At 44.6% G+C, this 15,319-nt stretch overlaps 1 protein-coding gene across 1 annotated transcript in view; it reads right to left on the reverse strand.

Moving 5' to 3' along the window:
* Positions 1–15,319, reverse strand: part of LOC115473204 (collagen alpha-1(XXVII) chain B-like) — a 252,306-nt gene that overhangs the window by 118,658 nt on the left and 118,329 nt on the right. The window contains exons 20-25 of the mRNA XM_030207971.1: positions 11,046–11,099; positions 9,994–10,047; positions 6,454–6,498; positions 4,568–4,621; positions 2,426–2,470; positions 422–475 (exon numbers count right to left, since the gene is read on the reverse strand). Coding sequence (XP_030063831.1) covers positions 422–475; positions 2,426–2,470; positions 4,568–4,621; positions 6,454–6,498; positions 9,994–10,047; positions 11,046–11,099 — 306 coding nt within the window. The remainder of the gene's footprint in view (positions 1–421; positions 476–2,425; positions 2,471–4,567; positions 4,622–6,453; positions 6,499–9,993; positions 10,048–11,045; positions 11,100–15,319) is intronic.

Below are 15,319 nucleotides of genomic sequence, written 5' to 3' on the forward strand. Positions count from 1 at the left end.
GTGCTTTTATTGTGAGTATTTATACATTTGTTACATTTGTATCCCACATTTTCCCACCTATTTGCAGGCTCATAGTGGCTTACATAATACCGTAGAGGCTGTTGCCAATTCGGTTGATAACAGATACAAAGTTATATTGTGGTCAGATGAGGTAGGTGTAGATCAGGCATCAAGGGGTCGAAGGAAGTGAAGATTATAAATTGTCCAGTACGATCATTAATTATGCTGTGTTGCTGGGTGCTGGGATTTTATGTTGGATCGGTGGGACAGGCCTTTTTGAAGAGGTGAGTTTTGAGAGATTTCCTGAAATTTAAGTGGTCATGGATTGCTCTTACAGCAATTGGGAGGCAGTTCCATAGTTGTGCGCTTATGTAGGAGAAGCTGGATGCGTAAGAAATGCACTTCATATAGCGAAACTTACCTTTTCACCTGCTATGCCAGTCTCTCCTACAGGACCAATAAATCCTATAGGCCCCTGTGAATATAAAGTATAGGTAAAACTTCAAAATAAACTTTGCTGTTAAAATTATTTTATTTACCAAGATATATCAACTTGGCAATATGCCACCATTTTCTCCACAATAATAGTGCCCACAATATTGTGTGTTCTTTTCCTAGGACAGTAGCCTCTGTGCTTGGAAAAAATAACATATCTTGCTTGTGTGTAATAAATGTAATTTATGTCATCACTATAATTTGTACTGTCTTTTATACCATTAAAAAACAAAAGAGGATTCATATCACTCATAATTGAACATCAGTAGATGCCATCAAAGTTCTTTATGTGATGCACCTCTGGTTTCTCATTGGCCAAATGTTTGAGGACTTAAATTTTTCCAGTCTCTCTATTCTCAGACATAATCCCCATGGGAGTAGCTATGATAATTACAGATTAAAGTTGGATTCATTGATTGAATACAGCTTAACCACTTGGTCCCCATAAAGAAATTGAATGGTCTGCTCATTAAGCAAAATTTGTCTGCTGTTGTATGCATACCTTAGCTGTCAGTGCCTCCACATTTGAATTTACAACACACGCTCTCTCAGGAAGAGTTATAGTAGAAAGCGATAGGTTGAGGATATGACAGATGGAAGAAATGACAGTAGGGAAGACAGAGCTGAGTAGATGGGTGGGAACAGTGCTGGCCCAAGGCAAGATGCCACCTGTGGAACTAAGATGCCGCTCCCCCCAGGCCAAGATTCCCCCCCCCCCCCCTCCGGGCTGACATGCCGCTCCCCATCCCATGCCGAAATGCCTCCCCCCTTCCTACCATTCACAGCATTTACCTGTTTTGTCATATTCCAAACCTGGCAGCGGCAGCAATTCCCATACGCTGCTCTGCCGCCAGCACCCGCCTCTTCCCTTTACTGCGGCTGCCTGAGCCTCTGATGAAACAGGAAGTTACATCATAGAGGTGGCCACAGTAAAGGGAAGAGGCGGGTGCTGGAGGCAATTACTGGCATTGCCAGGTTTGGAACGTGATGAAACAGGTAAACGCCATGAACGGGGTGGAAGAAGGAAGGGGGAGATACCATTCCCCGAAGAGTGGGGAGATGCCGTTCCCTGAAGAGTGCTGCCTGAGGCCATCCCTGGGTGGGAAGGAGATTAGAATAGAGGAACAGGGAGTGAGTTTGGAGGAGGAGAGATGATGTGCAGTTTCCTGCTCTGTGATTTTACAAAAGGGTGGCAGGGGTTGATAGAAAGATGTGAGAATGAAGTGGGGGAAGAGGAGACTGAGGTGTCCTGGTGGACAACTCAAGATTAAACTTTGTGAATTTGTCATTATGGACATGAAAAGCACAAGAATAGCACTTAGCATGCATCTTTTATCTGCCTAATTTTGAGCGCCATTTACAGAACTGAGTCCTATCTGAATAGTGGCTGAAAATATAAAACATAGTTATACTGTATCCCCTGGGTTCTATATAAGTCACCCAAAGTTGGGTGCTCAAATTGAGGCACAGATCCCAGATCCGTGTATAACATAATGAGTTAATGAGCCATTAACAATCAACAATTGATAGTAATTGGAAGTCCCTTGGGTTTACACGCAGATCTGCCCTTCACCCCATTCTATAACATACAAGGTTGCGTTTTATAGCTCACAGCTCAAAAGCGGGTGTGACACTGGGAGGGGCATGGGTGGGTCAGGGCGTTCCCACAAATTAGGCATGATGTTAAAGAATAGGGTCATTTATGTGCCCAACAGCAGCATTTATACCAGGTTTTCACCACCTAAAGTTAGGCACGAGATCTGCGCCAAGTTAGTATTCTGTACAGGGCACTCCATAGAGAGCACCTTTTGTACAATACTAGGTTAGCCTGGATCTGCCCAGTCTAACTTCAGGTGCCAATTATAGAATTCCCCCCATATTTACTGGACAATTCGTAAATTTATAATTCTGTTTAAAAATTGACCCCTACCTGTTCACCAGTAGTTCCTGTCTTGCCGGTGTCTCCTGGTTCACCCTGACAAAAAGAAAGAGTGTTAATCTGTTGTGCTAGGACTGATACTTCTCTTTGCTAACACCAATTTCCAATTCCCTCCCTTCCATTGAACCCTTAGTGTAAAATTCCTAAACCATGTTTGGGACTGTGACCTAGGTGGGCCCTCCAAACAATGTCATTGACTTGAACCTCTGGGGTTTCTGTACCTTCTGTGGCTATGCAAATGGTGTCATGGCCATAGAAAGTTTGACAAGTACTGCCTTTGTGACTCAACACTTTCTCCATCTCCTTCCCCTTTCACAGTCCTTAGTATCTCAGCAACTTCTTTATCTTGTGTGTTTCATTTAACAATTTTTAAGGGGAGATATTACAAAGAACTACTGTGAAACGGATATTTCCCCCTTGATTTGTCTACAGCTCCAAAGATATAACCGTATCATACAAGTGGAGGGGCATTTTTGATATGACGTCTAAGTCGAACTTTGGACGTTTTGTTCAAAACATCCAAAATTCAAGTGAGGAATATAGCCATTTTCGAAACAGAAAAACATCTATTATTTTTTTCTGAAAATGACTATTTTCTAGATGTTTTGTGTTTAAAACATTTATCTTTTTTGGTCCATTTTCAAAAAACAAAAACAAACAAACAAAAAAAAAAACGTCCAAATGCAAAATGTAGAAAATCAAGTCATTGTGATGTAGGAAGGGCCAGCATTTTAAGTAGACTGGTCCCCCAGACATCCCAGGAGAGTAGTGGGGGACCCTAGAGGGCACTGCAGTGGACTTCAAATAAATGCTCCCAGATACACATCTCACCATTGCTCCATTATCTTGCCTGCTGAGCCCTTCAAAACCCACCCAAAACCCACTATCCCCAACAGTACACCATTACAATAGTCCTTATGGGTGAAGGGGGCACCTATGTGTGTGTACAGTGGTTTTTTAGTGAGTTTTGGAGGGCTCATAGTTTCCACCACAACTGTAATAGGTAAGGGGAGGTATGGGCCTGGCGTACAGTGCACTGCACCCACCACTAGACTACTCAAGGGATCTGCATGCTGTTCTAATAGGCCATGACATCTGAAGCTGTCATAAAGGCTGGTAATATTTTTATTCACGTTTTTGGGGGAGGTGGGAAGCGATCAGTGACCACTGAGGGGGGGGGGTCATGTTTCTGTCCAGTGGTCATCTGGTCATTTAGGGAACCTTTTTTTGTGCCTTATTTGTTCTAAAAACAGGTCTAGACCAAAACATTGAAGTTTCAGCCCTAGACATTTTTGTTTTGTTCCATTATGCCCTGGCATGCACCCTTGTGATTTGGACGAACTGCAGACAAATTGGAAAGATAAACAGCTGCAAAACAGGTTTTGAAAATACTGATTTGGATGTTTTTGTGAGAAAAACATGCAAATGCTGCTTTATGCAACTTTTTACAAGTTTTTCTCTTTTTAGAAAATGAGTCCCTATGTGGGCTAAAATGCATTTAAATAGGATGAATATCTCACTTAGAAAATCTGTTTTTGGGCTCAAAAATTCGTATTTTTCCTGATCTCTCAAGGCCTACACAGATGAGACGGAGGACCTTTTTGGAACTCCGCCCTAGGGTGGTGGCACTGGGAGCAACTTTCATATTACGTTTTCCTTGTTATTGTAATGTAATGCTTGAGGGTAAACAGTTTCAATTTGTAGACCCAAAACAGTTAAAAGAATTTCTAGATGCTAGAGTGGAATTGAATGTTGTGTGCCCTCCCTAAACGCAGGCTGGGGTCTGAACCAGAGGTTGTAACCATTAGTTCGTAATTATTGCTATATGTTTTATTTTTAAATTCTAAATTCTTGGATTCCAAATTTCCTAAACTTGTGGACAGAAAGGCTGTTAATGATATTTCCTTTTATTTCTTTTTTGCCTCTTGTATAAATGCCGATTGCATACTCACATATTGTGATGATATATTGAAATATATGAATAAAGAAATAATAAAAAAAATAGGATGAATATCTGACAGCACTCAAAACTAAAAACTGACATTTCCAGTCCTTCCCAAGATCATATTCACTCTCCTATTTTGTGCATGATATTATCAGCCTTGCTTGAACACCTCACACTTCTCTTTTTACCTCTGGACCATCTGCACCAATTTTACCCGGAAACCCTTTCCTGCCAGGTGGCCCCTGAAACAGAAAGACACTGATAAGAGAGAAATCTAAGTACCCCCCCCCCCTCATTTTATAATCTTGCATGCACATTTTCACATTTACCCCTGGTCGCCCAAAGTTGGGTGCAGATCCCAGATGCCATGCCAACTAGTTAGTCAATTAGGTGCTAACAAATTGGGGTTAATTGGCACCAATTTGGATTTGCATGCGCATCTGCTCTAGTTGCTGTTCTATAACAGCTACACTTAAATTTTGTAGTGCGCAACTCAAAAGGGGGTGCAGTCACAGAAGGGGCATGGGCGGGTCCAGGGCCACCGAGAGGGGGGGCAGGGGGGACAAAATTCCCCGGGCTCAGGCCTCCAAGGGGGTCACGGCGCCAGGGTCAGGTCTCTGGCGCTGCAGTCCCCGGTCTCACCTGCCTGCCCTCGGCTCCGTCCACCACCAGGCCCCCTGCATTAAAATCAGCAGCACCTCAGCTCCATTTGGAAAGGCAGATCGTCTCCCTTCAGAACCTCCCTGTGTCCCGCTCTTGCGGAAACCGGAAGTTACATCAGACGAGGGCGGGACACAATGGAGCTGAGGCGCTGCCGATTTTAATGCAGGGGGCCCGGTGGCAGATGGAGCCGAGGGCAGGCAGGTGAGACCGGGGACTGCAGCGGCAGTGGCGGCAGTGTGGGGGGGGGTGTCCTTGCCCCCGGCCCAGCTTAGTCTCTTGGTGGCCCTGGGTGGGTCAGGGGTCTTCCCAGAACTTAGGTCCAATGTTATAGAATACTTGGATTTGTGTGTCCAACTACCATCAGTTGGGCACGTGGATGCACATCAGGTTTCATTAGGTGTAAGTCCTTGAGCACAGGAATCCGCTCTAAGTGCTGTTCTTCCTTGCAGAGATCCTAGACTGCATATTTCCTTCTAAATATGCATGAAAAATATTACAAGTAAGGTCTGCACCCAAACATCATCAACTATAAATTTGGAAACTCATAATGGGGAATGCACTCATCTACTAGCAGAACTCCTGTGCTTGCCCTATAGGCTGACTGCTTGCTTAACACTATATCTAACCAATAATAATGTATTCACCAAGGGCCCCTTTTACCAAGCTGCGGCAAAGGGGGAGGGGGCCGGTGCTGGCATCGGCACGTGTTTTACAAGCATGCTGAGGTCCCCTTTTACTGCAGCTGGTAAAAGGGAAGTCTCGCTTTCCTGCAGGAAATGGCCATGCGGCAAGTAAAGCACTTGCCACACGGCCATTTCTGGGGGGAGCCCTTACTGCTACCCATTGAGGTGGCGGTAAGGACCCCCCGCATTAACCCGGCTGTAACTGGGCAGCACGCAGCACTGCCTGATTACCACGGGTACACTCCAGCACTACAAAAATAAATACATTTTTGTAGCGCCGGAAATGACGGCACGCTAGAGGTGGGAAGTACCACTGGGCTGCTGCGGTAGCCTGGCAGTACTTCCTGTATAGCGAGCTGTAAGCACGCATTAGGCTTACCACCGCTTAGTAAAAGGAGCCCCCAATGTCTTAATTATAAATCTGTAACTGTTGTCCCACTTATGTTGTAAACCGCAATGAATCCTAAACAGGAGATATTAGTGAATTGCATCATGGCCAGGCAAACAGAAAAGAATTCTTATTTAATTTGACAGGGATAGGGTGTATCTAAAATTGTAGCTTCAATTGAAGGTAGTCAACAGTGTAATTTAAAAGCAAAAGTTCCTTGGAGGTTCTCAGGAACTTATAAGAATGAACACCTATAATTTAAATATCAAAAGTAAGACACTTGCAGATTATCAAGGGAAAGGAAACCAAAATAAAACACTTGACAAAAATTAAAATTTACCTCTGGTCCAGGCATCCCAGAAGGCCCTATCACCCCTTCATCACCCTAAGGAGCAAAAGAAATAAATGATACGAGTACTTCATAAGATTTCCTCAGGGCTTCAGAACCCAAAATCAAACAGCTACATTCCCTCATTTACTTTCCTCTGTTAAGATTTTTCACTACCAAAAAGAAGGGTTGTCTAGCGTGAACAATGGGGCTGAGGTAGCTCAGCTGGATTTAAACACAGAGCAAACACAAATTATTCCAAATTATCAGTATCAACTACTGTACTATATTAATACCAAAGATCTTACTGCTCAAACGTGTGAATTTTATTAACGTTATCAATTTAAAAAAAAAAAAAAAAAGTTAAATTTCACTCATTCCACTGCCCATAGCAGATTACAATAAAACATACACATTTAAGAATAACAGCATAAAATACCACATAAAGCATGAGAGCTGTATCTAGACTTCACAACCCTCATTTTTGGGAATTGTCTCCAAATTTGCCTGCTTGTCCCTGACTGGTTCATCATCAATACCCAGTTGTGTTTAAATGCAAAAACAAAAACATCCTTCATAAGCTCCACCAAAGAAATGAATACCCTTTTGGATAGGGCACCATAGCAGATAAAAAACCAGCACATTTGCTACACAGTTATTCAAACGCTCTCCAGGAGATGGCAGCATGCTCATATGCTCCTGGAGACCATTTTCATAACTGTGTAGCAACTGTGCTGGTTTTTTATCTGCTATGGTGCCCTATCCAAAAGGGTATTCATTTCTTTGGTGGTGAAGATCTTTCTATACACCATACAGCCCCTGACGCAGCCCCTATATGGGTGAAACACGGCCAGTCGGGCATTGTATTGGTTTGAATTTCTACAATAAAGATTTATTTGTATCTACCACTGATTTGCTTTGTTTCCACGTCAGATTTTTGCGGATCGGCTGCCTCATTGATTCTTGGGACCGTCTCTATTCTGTAAAGCAGGCACCTACATTCCCTTATAGAATACTAGCACAAACAGGTATGTTCACCCATATGCACTTAGGCACAAGCACTGATGGAAGCCACAGAACTGGTGGAAATGCTTGTGGTTAAGTGTTGCAGAGACGCATGTAACGTATAGTAATCTATGAAAGACTAGCCGTTGAGCCCGTAAAAACGGGCTGGTATTGGGGTTTTCGGAGGTCGACGCTGGCTCCCCCCCTGCGAGGTCACCGCTACTGTTCCCCACCCCACCCCCGGAGTCGCCGCCGCCACCCCTTCACCCAGCCCGGGCCCTCTCTTCGCTACTGAACTTACATCCATTCGCCGGAACGCAGCACGCACATCAGCTGAGCTGCCGTCGGCCTTCCTTTTCTGCCTGTGTCCCGCCCTCGTGTGACGTAACGTCAGCGAGGGCAGGACACAGGCAGGGAAGGAAGGCCGATGGCAGCTCAGCTGATGTGCGTGCTGCGTTCCGTCGAATGGATGTAAGTTCAGTAGCGAAGACAGGGCCTGGGCTGTGTGGAGGGGTGGTGGTGGCGACTCCGGGTGGGGGGAACAGTAGCGGCGACCTCGGGGGGGAGCGGTAGCGACCTCAGCGGCTTCGCGCAGTTTCCCTCTCTGTCCTGCCCCCCGTCATCATGTATTGGCGCGGGGGCGGGACGGAGAGGGAAGTCTCTACTGCGCATTTGCGAGTGAGTACGGTCACTCACCATTTATATGTTTGATATGCGCGTATTTGTAGAATAGGGTTTAAGCAGATTTTTGGCATTTATATGAGTAGGTGCCAATATTCTAGTTATTTATGTACATAGACCTGAAGAGGTGTATTTTCAAAGCACTTAGACTTACAAAGTTCCATAGTAACCTATGGAACTTTGTAAGTCTAAGTGCTTTGAAACTGAGCCTATTGGTGATCTTTGCTGGGTAAACTGACCATTTATTTATTTGTTACATTTGTATCCCACATTTTCCCACCTATTTGCAGGCTCAATGTGGCTTACATAGTATCGTAAAAGCGATCGCCAATTCCGGTATAACAATTACAGAGTGATGTAGTCGTAGAATAAGGTTCATGTGTACAAGGGAGTTGTGTTATGTCCATTACGCTCTTTGGCTTCGATTGTGTTGCAGGGTTCAGGCATTTAGGTTGGGTCAGTAGGGTATGCCTTTTTGAACAGGTTAGTTTTCAGTGATTTCCGGAAGTTTAGGTGGTCATATGTTGTTTTCAAGGCTTTCCATAGTTGTGTGCTTATATAGGAAAAGCTGGATGCATAAGTTGATTTGTATTTGAGTCCTTTGCAGTTTGGATAGTGGAGATTTAGGTATGTTCGTGCTGATTTTGTTGTGTTTCTGGTTGGTAGGTCTATGAGGTCTGTCATGTATTCCGGGGCTTTGCTGTAGATAATTTTATAAACCAGGGTGCAGATTTTGAAAGCAATACGTTCTTTGACCATGAAAACTGGCATCCCTTAATATGGTTAAAAGTAGGGCCATGTTTTGGTTGGGATTGGGAAATAACGGGGCTGATATTCAGACTACGGGAAGCAAGTCGACGGCAAACCCAGAAATTCAATTCTGGATCGTATCTGGTCAAGAAGAACAGGAACAGCAAACAGGAGGGACCTTTACGTGGATGGTGCAATCACCTGAAGTAGAGGTGACCAACAGACACTCCAACGCAGCAGGAAGTAGTGTATATAAAACGCTTTTATTTGCTGCTTGGACAAGGGGACCTGACACGGTCCGTGTTTCGGCGTGATCAAATGCTTGCCTCAGGGGTCACAAAATTGTTCGAAAGGAAAACACGCAGCCTAAAAAGGTTCCGTGTAGGAGAAATACAGGAAATGAAGCATTACCCGAAGGTGTCAGCCAAATGTGTGCTTGTCCAAGCAGCAAATAAAAGCGTTTTATAAGCACTACTTCCTGCGTTGGAGTGTCTGTTGGTCAACCTCTACTTCAGTTGATTAGGCCATATCTGGTGACAGGCATTGAACTTCTGTTTTTTTTTGGCTGTTATGAACATAGCTGGTTAAGCTGATATTTACTGGCTGAACAGCTAAGTTACAGTTGCCAAGACAGACCTGCTATTTAAATGGGTCTATCTGGCTGCTAAACTTAACCAGTCAGCCAATAAAAATTAGTGCTAACAGGCTACGTCGCACGACATAGCTGGAGACCGGGCTAGAAACTAAGCACTAATATTTAGGGCTTAGACAGTTTAAGGCTATTTAACCGGCCAGGAGCCATTCCTAGCCAGTTAAATAGCGCTGAATATCAGGTTGACTGTGTGTAGATTGACATGTCTTCATAACCTATTTTCTTTATGAAATCTATCCAAAAAAAAGACAGGTACGAAGATGTACTTTGTCTCCATAGCAAGTTTCAAAGGGAAAGATGTGCATGTTTTCTCAGAAACACAAAGTCCACGGTTAAAACATTCCTGTGGGCTTTGCCCCAGAGCAGATAGCATGAAAATGGTTCTACAGCATCTGTGACTTAGTTATATCATGAGAATAAGTAGTTAAATAATATTAGGTATAACATCAGTGAATATTACCCACCTCTTCTCCAGGCTGTCCTCTAGATCCGGGCAAACCTTGTGCTCCTGACTTCCCCTGAGAAGGAAGGGGTGAGATAAAGTGTCAGTAATGAGCTGGTACCAATTAATTCATTGAACTACAACAGAATAGAAGGTCTTATTTTACAGGGAAAGCATCCAATCATAATTTAGTTCAGGAAAATTGGCTCTTAAGGAGACTAAGAATTCTTGGCATCATTCTCGATAAGTTCCCTACTTTCAGTGCTCACATCTCTAGCGTCATTAGGAAACCCACTTCACACTAACGCAGATTCATACAACTTCTCTTTTACTGGACCAGAAATTCCTAGGGATGCTTCTCCAATCATTAGTCTAGCCTTGTCTGGTCTACTGAAATTCCCTACATCATGGACTACCAGTCTATGGTATTCGGAGATGCCATAAAGTACTTCACTTGAGCTATTAGTTGGTGCTAGAAGACTTGATGGTTAACTCCTTTACTTCAAGATGAACACTGGTTACCAGTAGCTTTTTGTATCCCACTCAAGATCCTTGTTATTGCTCACCAAGCCTTCTACTCCAGCTTCCCACAATTTCTCTCCAACTCACTCATTCTCTATACTTCAGCACACTCACTACTGACATCTCAGCAAACTCTTCAAGTTACACCCTCCCGTCCAGAGGTGTAGTGAGGCTTCATGCAAGCTCAATTTCACTAAAACCAAGCATGTGCGCAGGGGTGAGGGAAGCAGGGCAGGCAGCGCAATGGCAAATATCGCTGGAGGAAGGCTTCTGATGGCGGGGCTTGGGGATCCCTGCCAGCCCAGGTATGTGGGGGTTGTGGCAGGGGCATAGAGGGGGATGTGCCTCCTCCCCACTGTGGGCTCAGGGGCCCCCCCCCAAATAAAACTGAGGTCTGGCTACACCCCTGATTTGAGGTCATGACCTGGGTGGGCTCTCCATAGATGCATTGTTATTATGCATCTCCAGGGGGATCACACAATTTTATCTAGTCACAATCATGGCATCATGGCCACAATAAGATTAATAAACACTGATCTAATCACAACTCACCTTCAGGCCTTCTGGACCATTCTGTCCTGGTTGACCTATGTCCCCTGGAAAGCCCTAAGGAAAGCGAATGATTGGTGTGTCAGAGTGACCCTTTAATACATCCAGCCTTACCACTTTATGGAACATGTTGTCACATTATTTTTTGCCACTAATAAAACAAATCTCTTAAAGGTATACAAATCAGCATCAGGGCCGTGCCTAGGGTCTCTGGCGCTCCCCTGCAGACTATCAGTTGGCGGCGGCGGCCCCCCCCCCCCCCCCCCCCGTGAAAATGATCGCTCACCACTTGCCACACTGACAGGAATTGTCAGCAATATTCTTAGAAACAAACTGCTATACATTGCAAAATAAGATAGCAGATGTAAATTCTCAAAGTGGACATATTCCAAACACTAAAATGAAAATAAAATGATTTTTTTTTTCTACCTTTGTTGTCTGGTGACTTTCTTTTTCTGATCATGCTGGCCCAGTATCTGATTCTGCTGCTATCTGTCCTCTTAACTCCGTTTCCAGGGCTTCCTTTCCATTTATTTCTTTCCTTTCCTCCTTTCTTCTTCATTTCTGGTCCTCAGCTTCTGCCTATTTTCTTCATCCATGTGTAGTTTTTCTCCTCTCTTCCTTTTCCCTCATTTCATCTCCTTCATCTCTCTTCCCTCCCCTCTATGTCCAGCAATTTCTCCTCTCTCCTGAGCCCTGTCCCCCCATCCATGCCCATCCATGCTCCTCTGTCCCCTGCCCCTCCATTCATCCCTTTCCAGCAATTCCCCTCTCTCCCTGAGCCCTGCCTTCCCATCCATGCTCCTCTGTGCCCTCCATTCATCCCTAATTCCCTATCCAGCAATTCCCCTCTCTCCCTGAGCCCTGCCCCTCCCATCCATGCTCCTCTGTCACCCTCCATTAATCCCTATCCAGCAATTCCCCTCTCTCCCTTCCATGACCCCCCCACCACGCATCCATGCTCCTCTCTCCTCTGTCCTCCCACTCCCATCATGTCCCAGTTGGCCTGGCCCGCCCTCTTCTCCCCTCCCCCTTCACATCCATGCTCGTCTCTCCCCTGCCCTCCCGCTCCCATTGTTCAACTACTGCCCGCCCTCTTCTCTCCCACCAACATCCCTTTTCTTGTTTTTTCTTTTTAAATTTACCTCCGTGGCGGTCCAGCAGCGCAGCGTCAGTGAAGGAGGCGGCGCTCGCCTCCCGACGTCTCTAGCCTTCCCTTCGCTGTTCCGCCTTCTTCTGACGTCATTTCCTTGACGTCAGAAGAAGGCGGAACACAGCGAAGGGAAGGCTAGAGACGTCGGGAGCGCCGCCTCCTTCACTGACGCTGCGCTGCTGGACCGCCACGAAGGTAAATTTAAAAAGAAAAAAAAAGGAAAGGGATGTTGGGGGGGGGGAGAGAAGAGGGCGGGCAGTAGTTGTACAATGGGAGTGGGAGGGCGAACGAGGTGAGCATGGTGCGGCAGCGCCCCCCAGAGGGTGGCGCCCCCCTGCCATGCTTACCTCGCTTACCGTGTTGGCATGGCCCCGATCAGCATGTTATATTAAAGAAAGTCCCGTATTACATACAGGAATTATCTGCATCAGTAAATAGCAGGTTTACACATATAAATGGCCCAATATATCTATCTAGCCATTTTTGAAATATTCACACACAAGGAGTATGATCTGGATATGGTTTCTAGCCTAAAAGTATGCATCTAGTTCCAATTTTGCAACTACAATGCATGCATACTGTAAAACAAATCTAGACATTGGTACTTAGTGAATCTGCTCTGAGACGCATGTGTCAGCTAACTGCTGTTTTTGGACATGGGGTTTGCAGGAGTTATTAAGGTGGCAACTGTGCTTACTTCTCTGGTATTTAAAGCTTCTCTGTGCTTACTTACTACTACTACTATTTAACATTTCTAAAGCGCTACTAGGGTTACGCAGCGCTGTACAATTTAACATAGAAGGACAGTCCCTGCTCAAAGAGCTTACAATCTAATGGACAAATGTACAGTCAGTCAAGTAGGGGCAGTCAAATTGGGGCAGTCTAGATTTCCTGAAAGGTATGAAGGTTAGGTGCCGAAGGCAACATTGAAGAGGTGGGCTTTGAGCAAGGATTTGAAGATGGGTAGGGAGGGGGCTTGGCATAGGGGCTCAGGAAGTTGATTCCACGCATAGGGTGAGGCGAGGCAGAATGGGCAGAGCCTGGAGTTGGCGGTGGTGGAGAAGGGTACTGAGAGGAGGGATTTGTCCTGTGAGTGGAGGTTTCGGGCGGGAACGTAAGGGGAGATGAGGGTAGAGAGGTAATGAGGGGCTGCAGACTGAGTGCATTAGTAGGTAAGAAGGAGAAGCTTGAACTGTATGCAGTATCTGATCGGAAGCCAGTGAAGCGACCTGAGGAGAGGGGTGATATGAGTATATCGGTTCAGGCGGAATATAAGACGTGCAGCAGAGTTCTGAACAGATTGAAGGGGGGATAGATGGCTAAGTGGGAGGCCAGTGAGGAGTAGGTTGCAGTAGTCAAGGCGAGAGGTAATGAGAGAGTGGACAAGTGTTCGGGTGGTGTGCTCAGAGAGGAAAGGGCGAATTTTGCTGATGTTAAAGAGGAAGAAGCGACAGGTGTTGACTGTCTGCTGGATATGCGCCGAGAATGAGAGGGAGAAGTTGAAGATGACTCCGAGGTTGCGGGCAGATGAGACGGGGAGGATGAGGGTGTTATCAACTGAGATCGAGAGCGGAGGAAGAGGAGAAGTGGGTTTTGGTAAGCTTACTTCTCTGGTATTCACGTCTACCTGTTCCACACCACTCAGTATTTTATAGACTTCTATCATATCTCCTCTTAACCATGTCTTCTCCAGGCTGAAGAGCCCTAGCAGCTTTAGCCTTTCCTGATAGGGAAGTCATCCATCTCCTTTACCATTTTCATCACCCTTCTCTGTACCTTTTCTAATTTATTTATTTAGATTTTGCTCACACCTTTTTCAGTAGTAGCTCAAGGTGAGTTACATTTAGGTACTCTGGATATTTCTCTGTCCCAGGAGGGCTAACAATCTAAATTTGTACCTGAGGCAATGGAGAGTTAAGTGACTTGCCCAAGATCACAAGGAGCAGTGGTGGGATTTGAACTGGCCACCTCTGGATTGTAAGACTGGTGCTCTAACCACTAGGCCACTCCTCCACTCCTAATTCTGCTGTATCTTTTTTTAGATACAAAATCAGAAGATGAGGTTAAAATTCCAACAGTCCAGAAAAGAAGCACAGCCAAAATATAGTTATTAACTGTAAAATAAAAAGCAGCCCACAGACTGATGCAACACTTATTTTCTGCCTTCATGACACTGAGACCAGTTAATGAGTTGACTGGAAGCCCTACTCTCTCGGGTTTTGAAAATGAAACTTGGCAGGAAAGGACTTTTTCTGCTCGTTCCCTTCCTTTTGTTTTTGGCCAGGGACCATCCTGCTGGTTGGCTCTTCTTCCTCAGTATCCTGTGCCTGGTGTGCTATGCCAAACCCTTCAAGAAAAGCCCATGATTCTTGAGCCACTGTGTCCATTCCTGCCTTGTGTGCAAGCAGATGGAGCAATTAACTACAAATATTTATTTATTAGGATTTATTTACTACCTTTTTGAAAGAATTCGCTCATGGTGGTGTACAGTAAGATTAAACAAAACACGCCTGAATGCTCCCCTAATGCAAGATTGGAGTTATGATTTAATTATTTTGTACTAGCATGTAGCTGGCACCATATATATGTATATTGAATTGGATTGGAGTGGATTTATTGATTTTATATACTGCCTCATACTACAGTGTTTAATAAGTATTACAATAAACTAAAATAATGTAAATACAAATATAAATCAACATATACAAAATAAAACACTTTACAACAATAATAAAATGACACAAATGGATATATGATGATGATTAAGTCTGTGCACCATTTTTGTCTGTTCTCGTTGGTCTAATAGTCCCAGATCTACGTATAAAAACATATCTAGATACAGTTATACATTTCGAGATGCAAATCATGAGTAAAACATCAGACATCTGGCTAAAATATCATCTGCAGTAGTCTCTGGCTGACCTAGCCCACAGGTTTATTTTTGATATGTAGATATGGGTGGCACCATGACCAGGTTTGCTACTTTTTTCTTTTCACATTATTTTATAGTGGTTTCCATGGTTGTCATTTTTGGACATAAATTAGCAATAGTCCCAGAAGCAAGTGGGAACTCAGCTTCCTGCAGTGGTGGCTTCATTTCGTGACACATTGCTCTACTTTTTCA

Source organism: Microcaecilia unicolor, chromosome 6 (assembly GCF_901765095.1).
Source record: "Microcaecilia unicolor chromosome 6, aMicUni1.1, whole genome shotgun sequence".
Taxonomy (NCBI): Eukaryota; Metazoa; Chordata; class Amphibia; order Gymnophiona; family Siphonopidae; genus Microcaecilia; species Microcaecilia unicolor.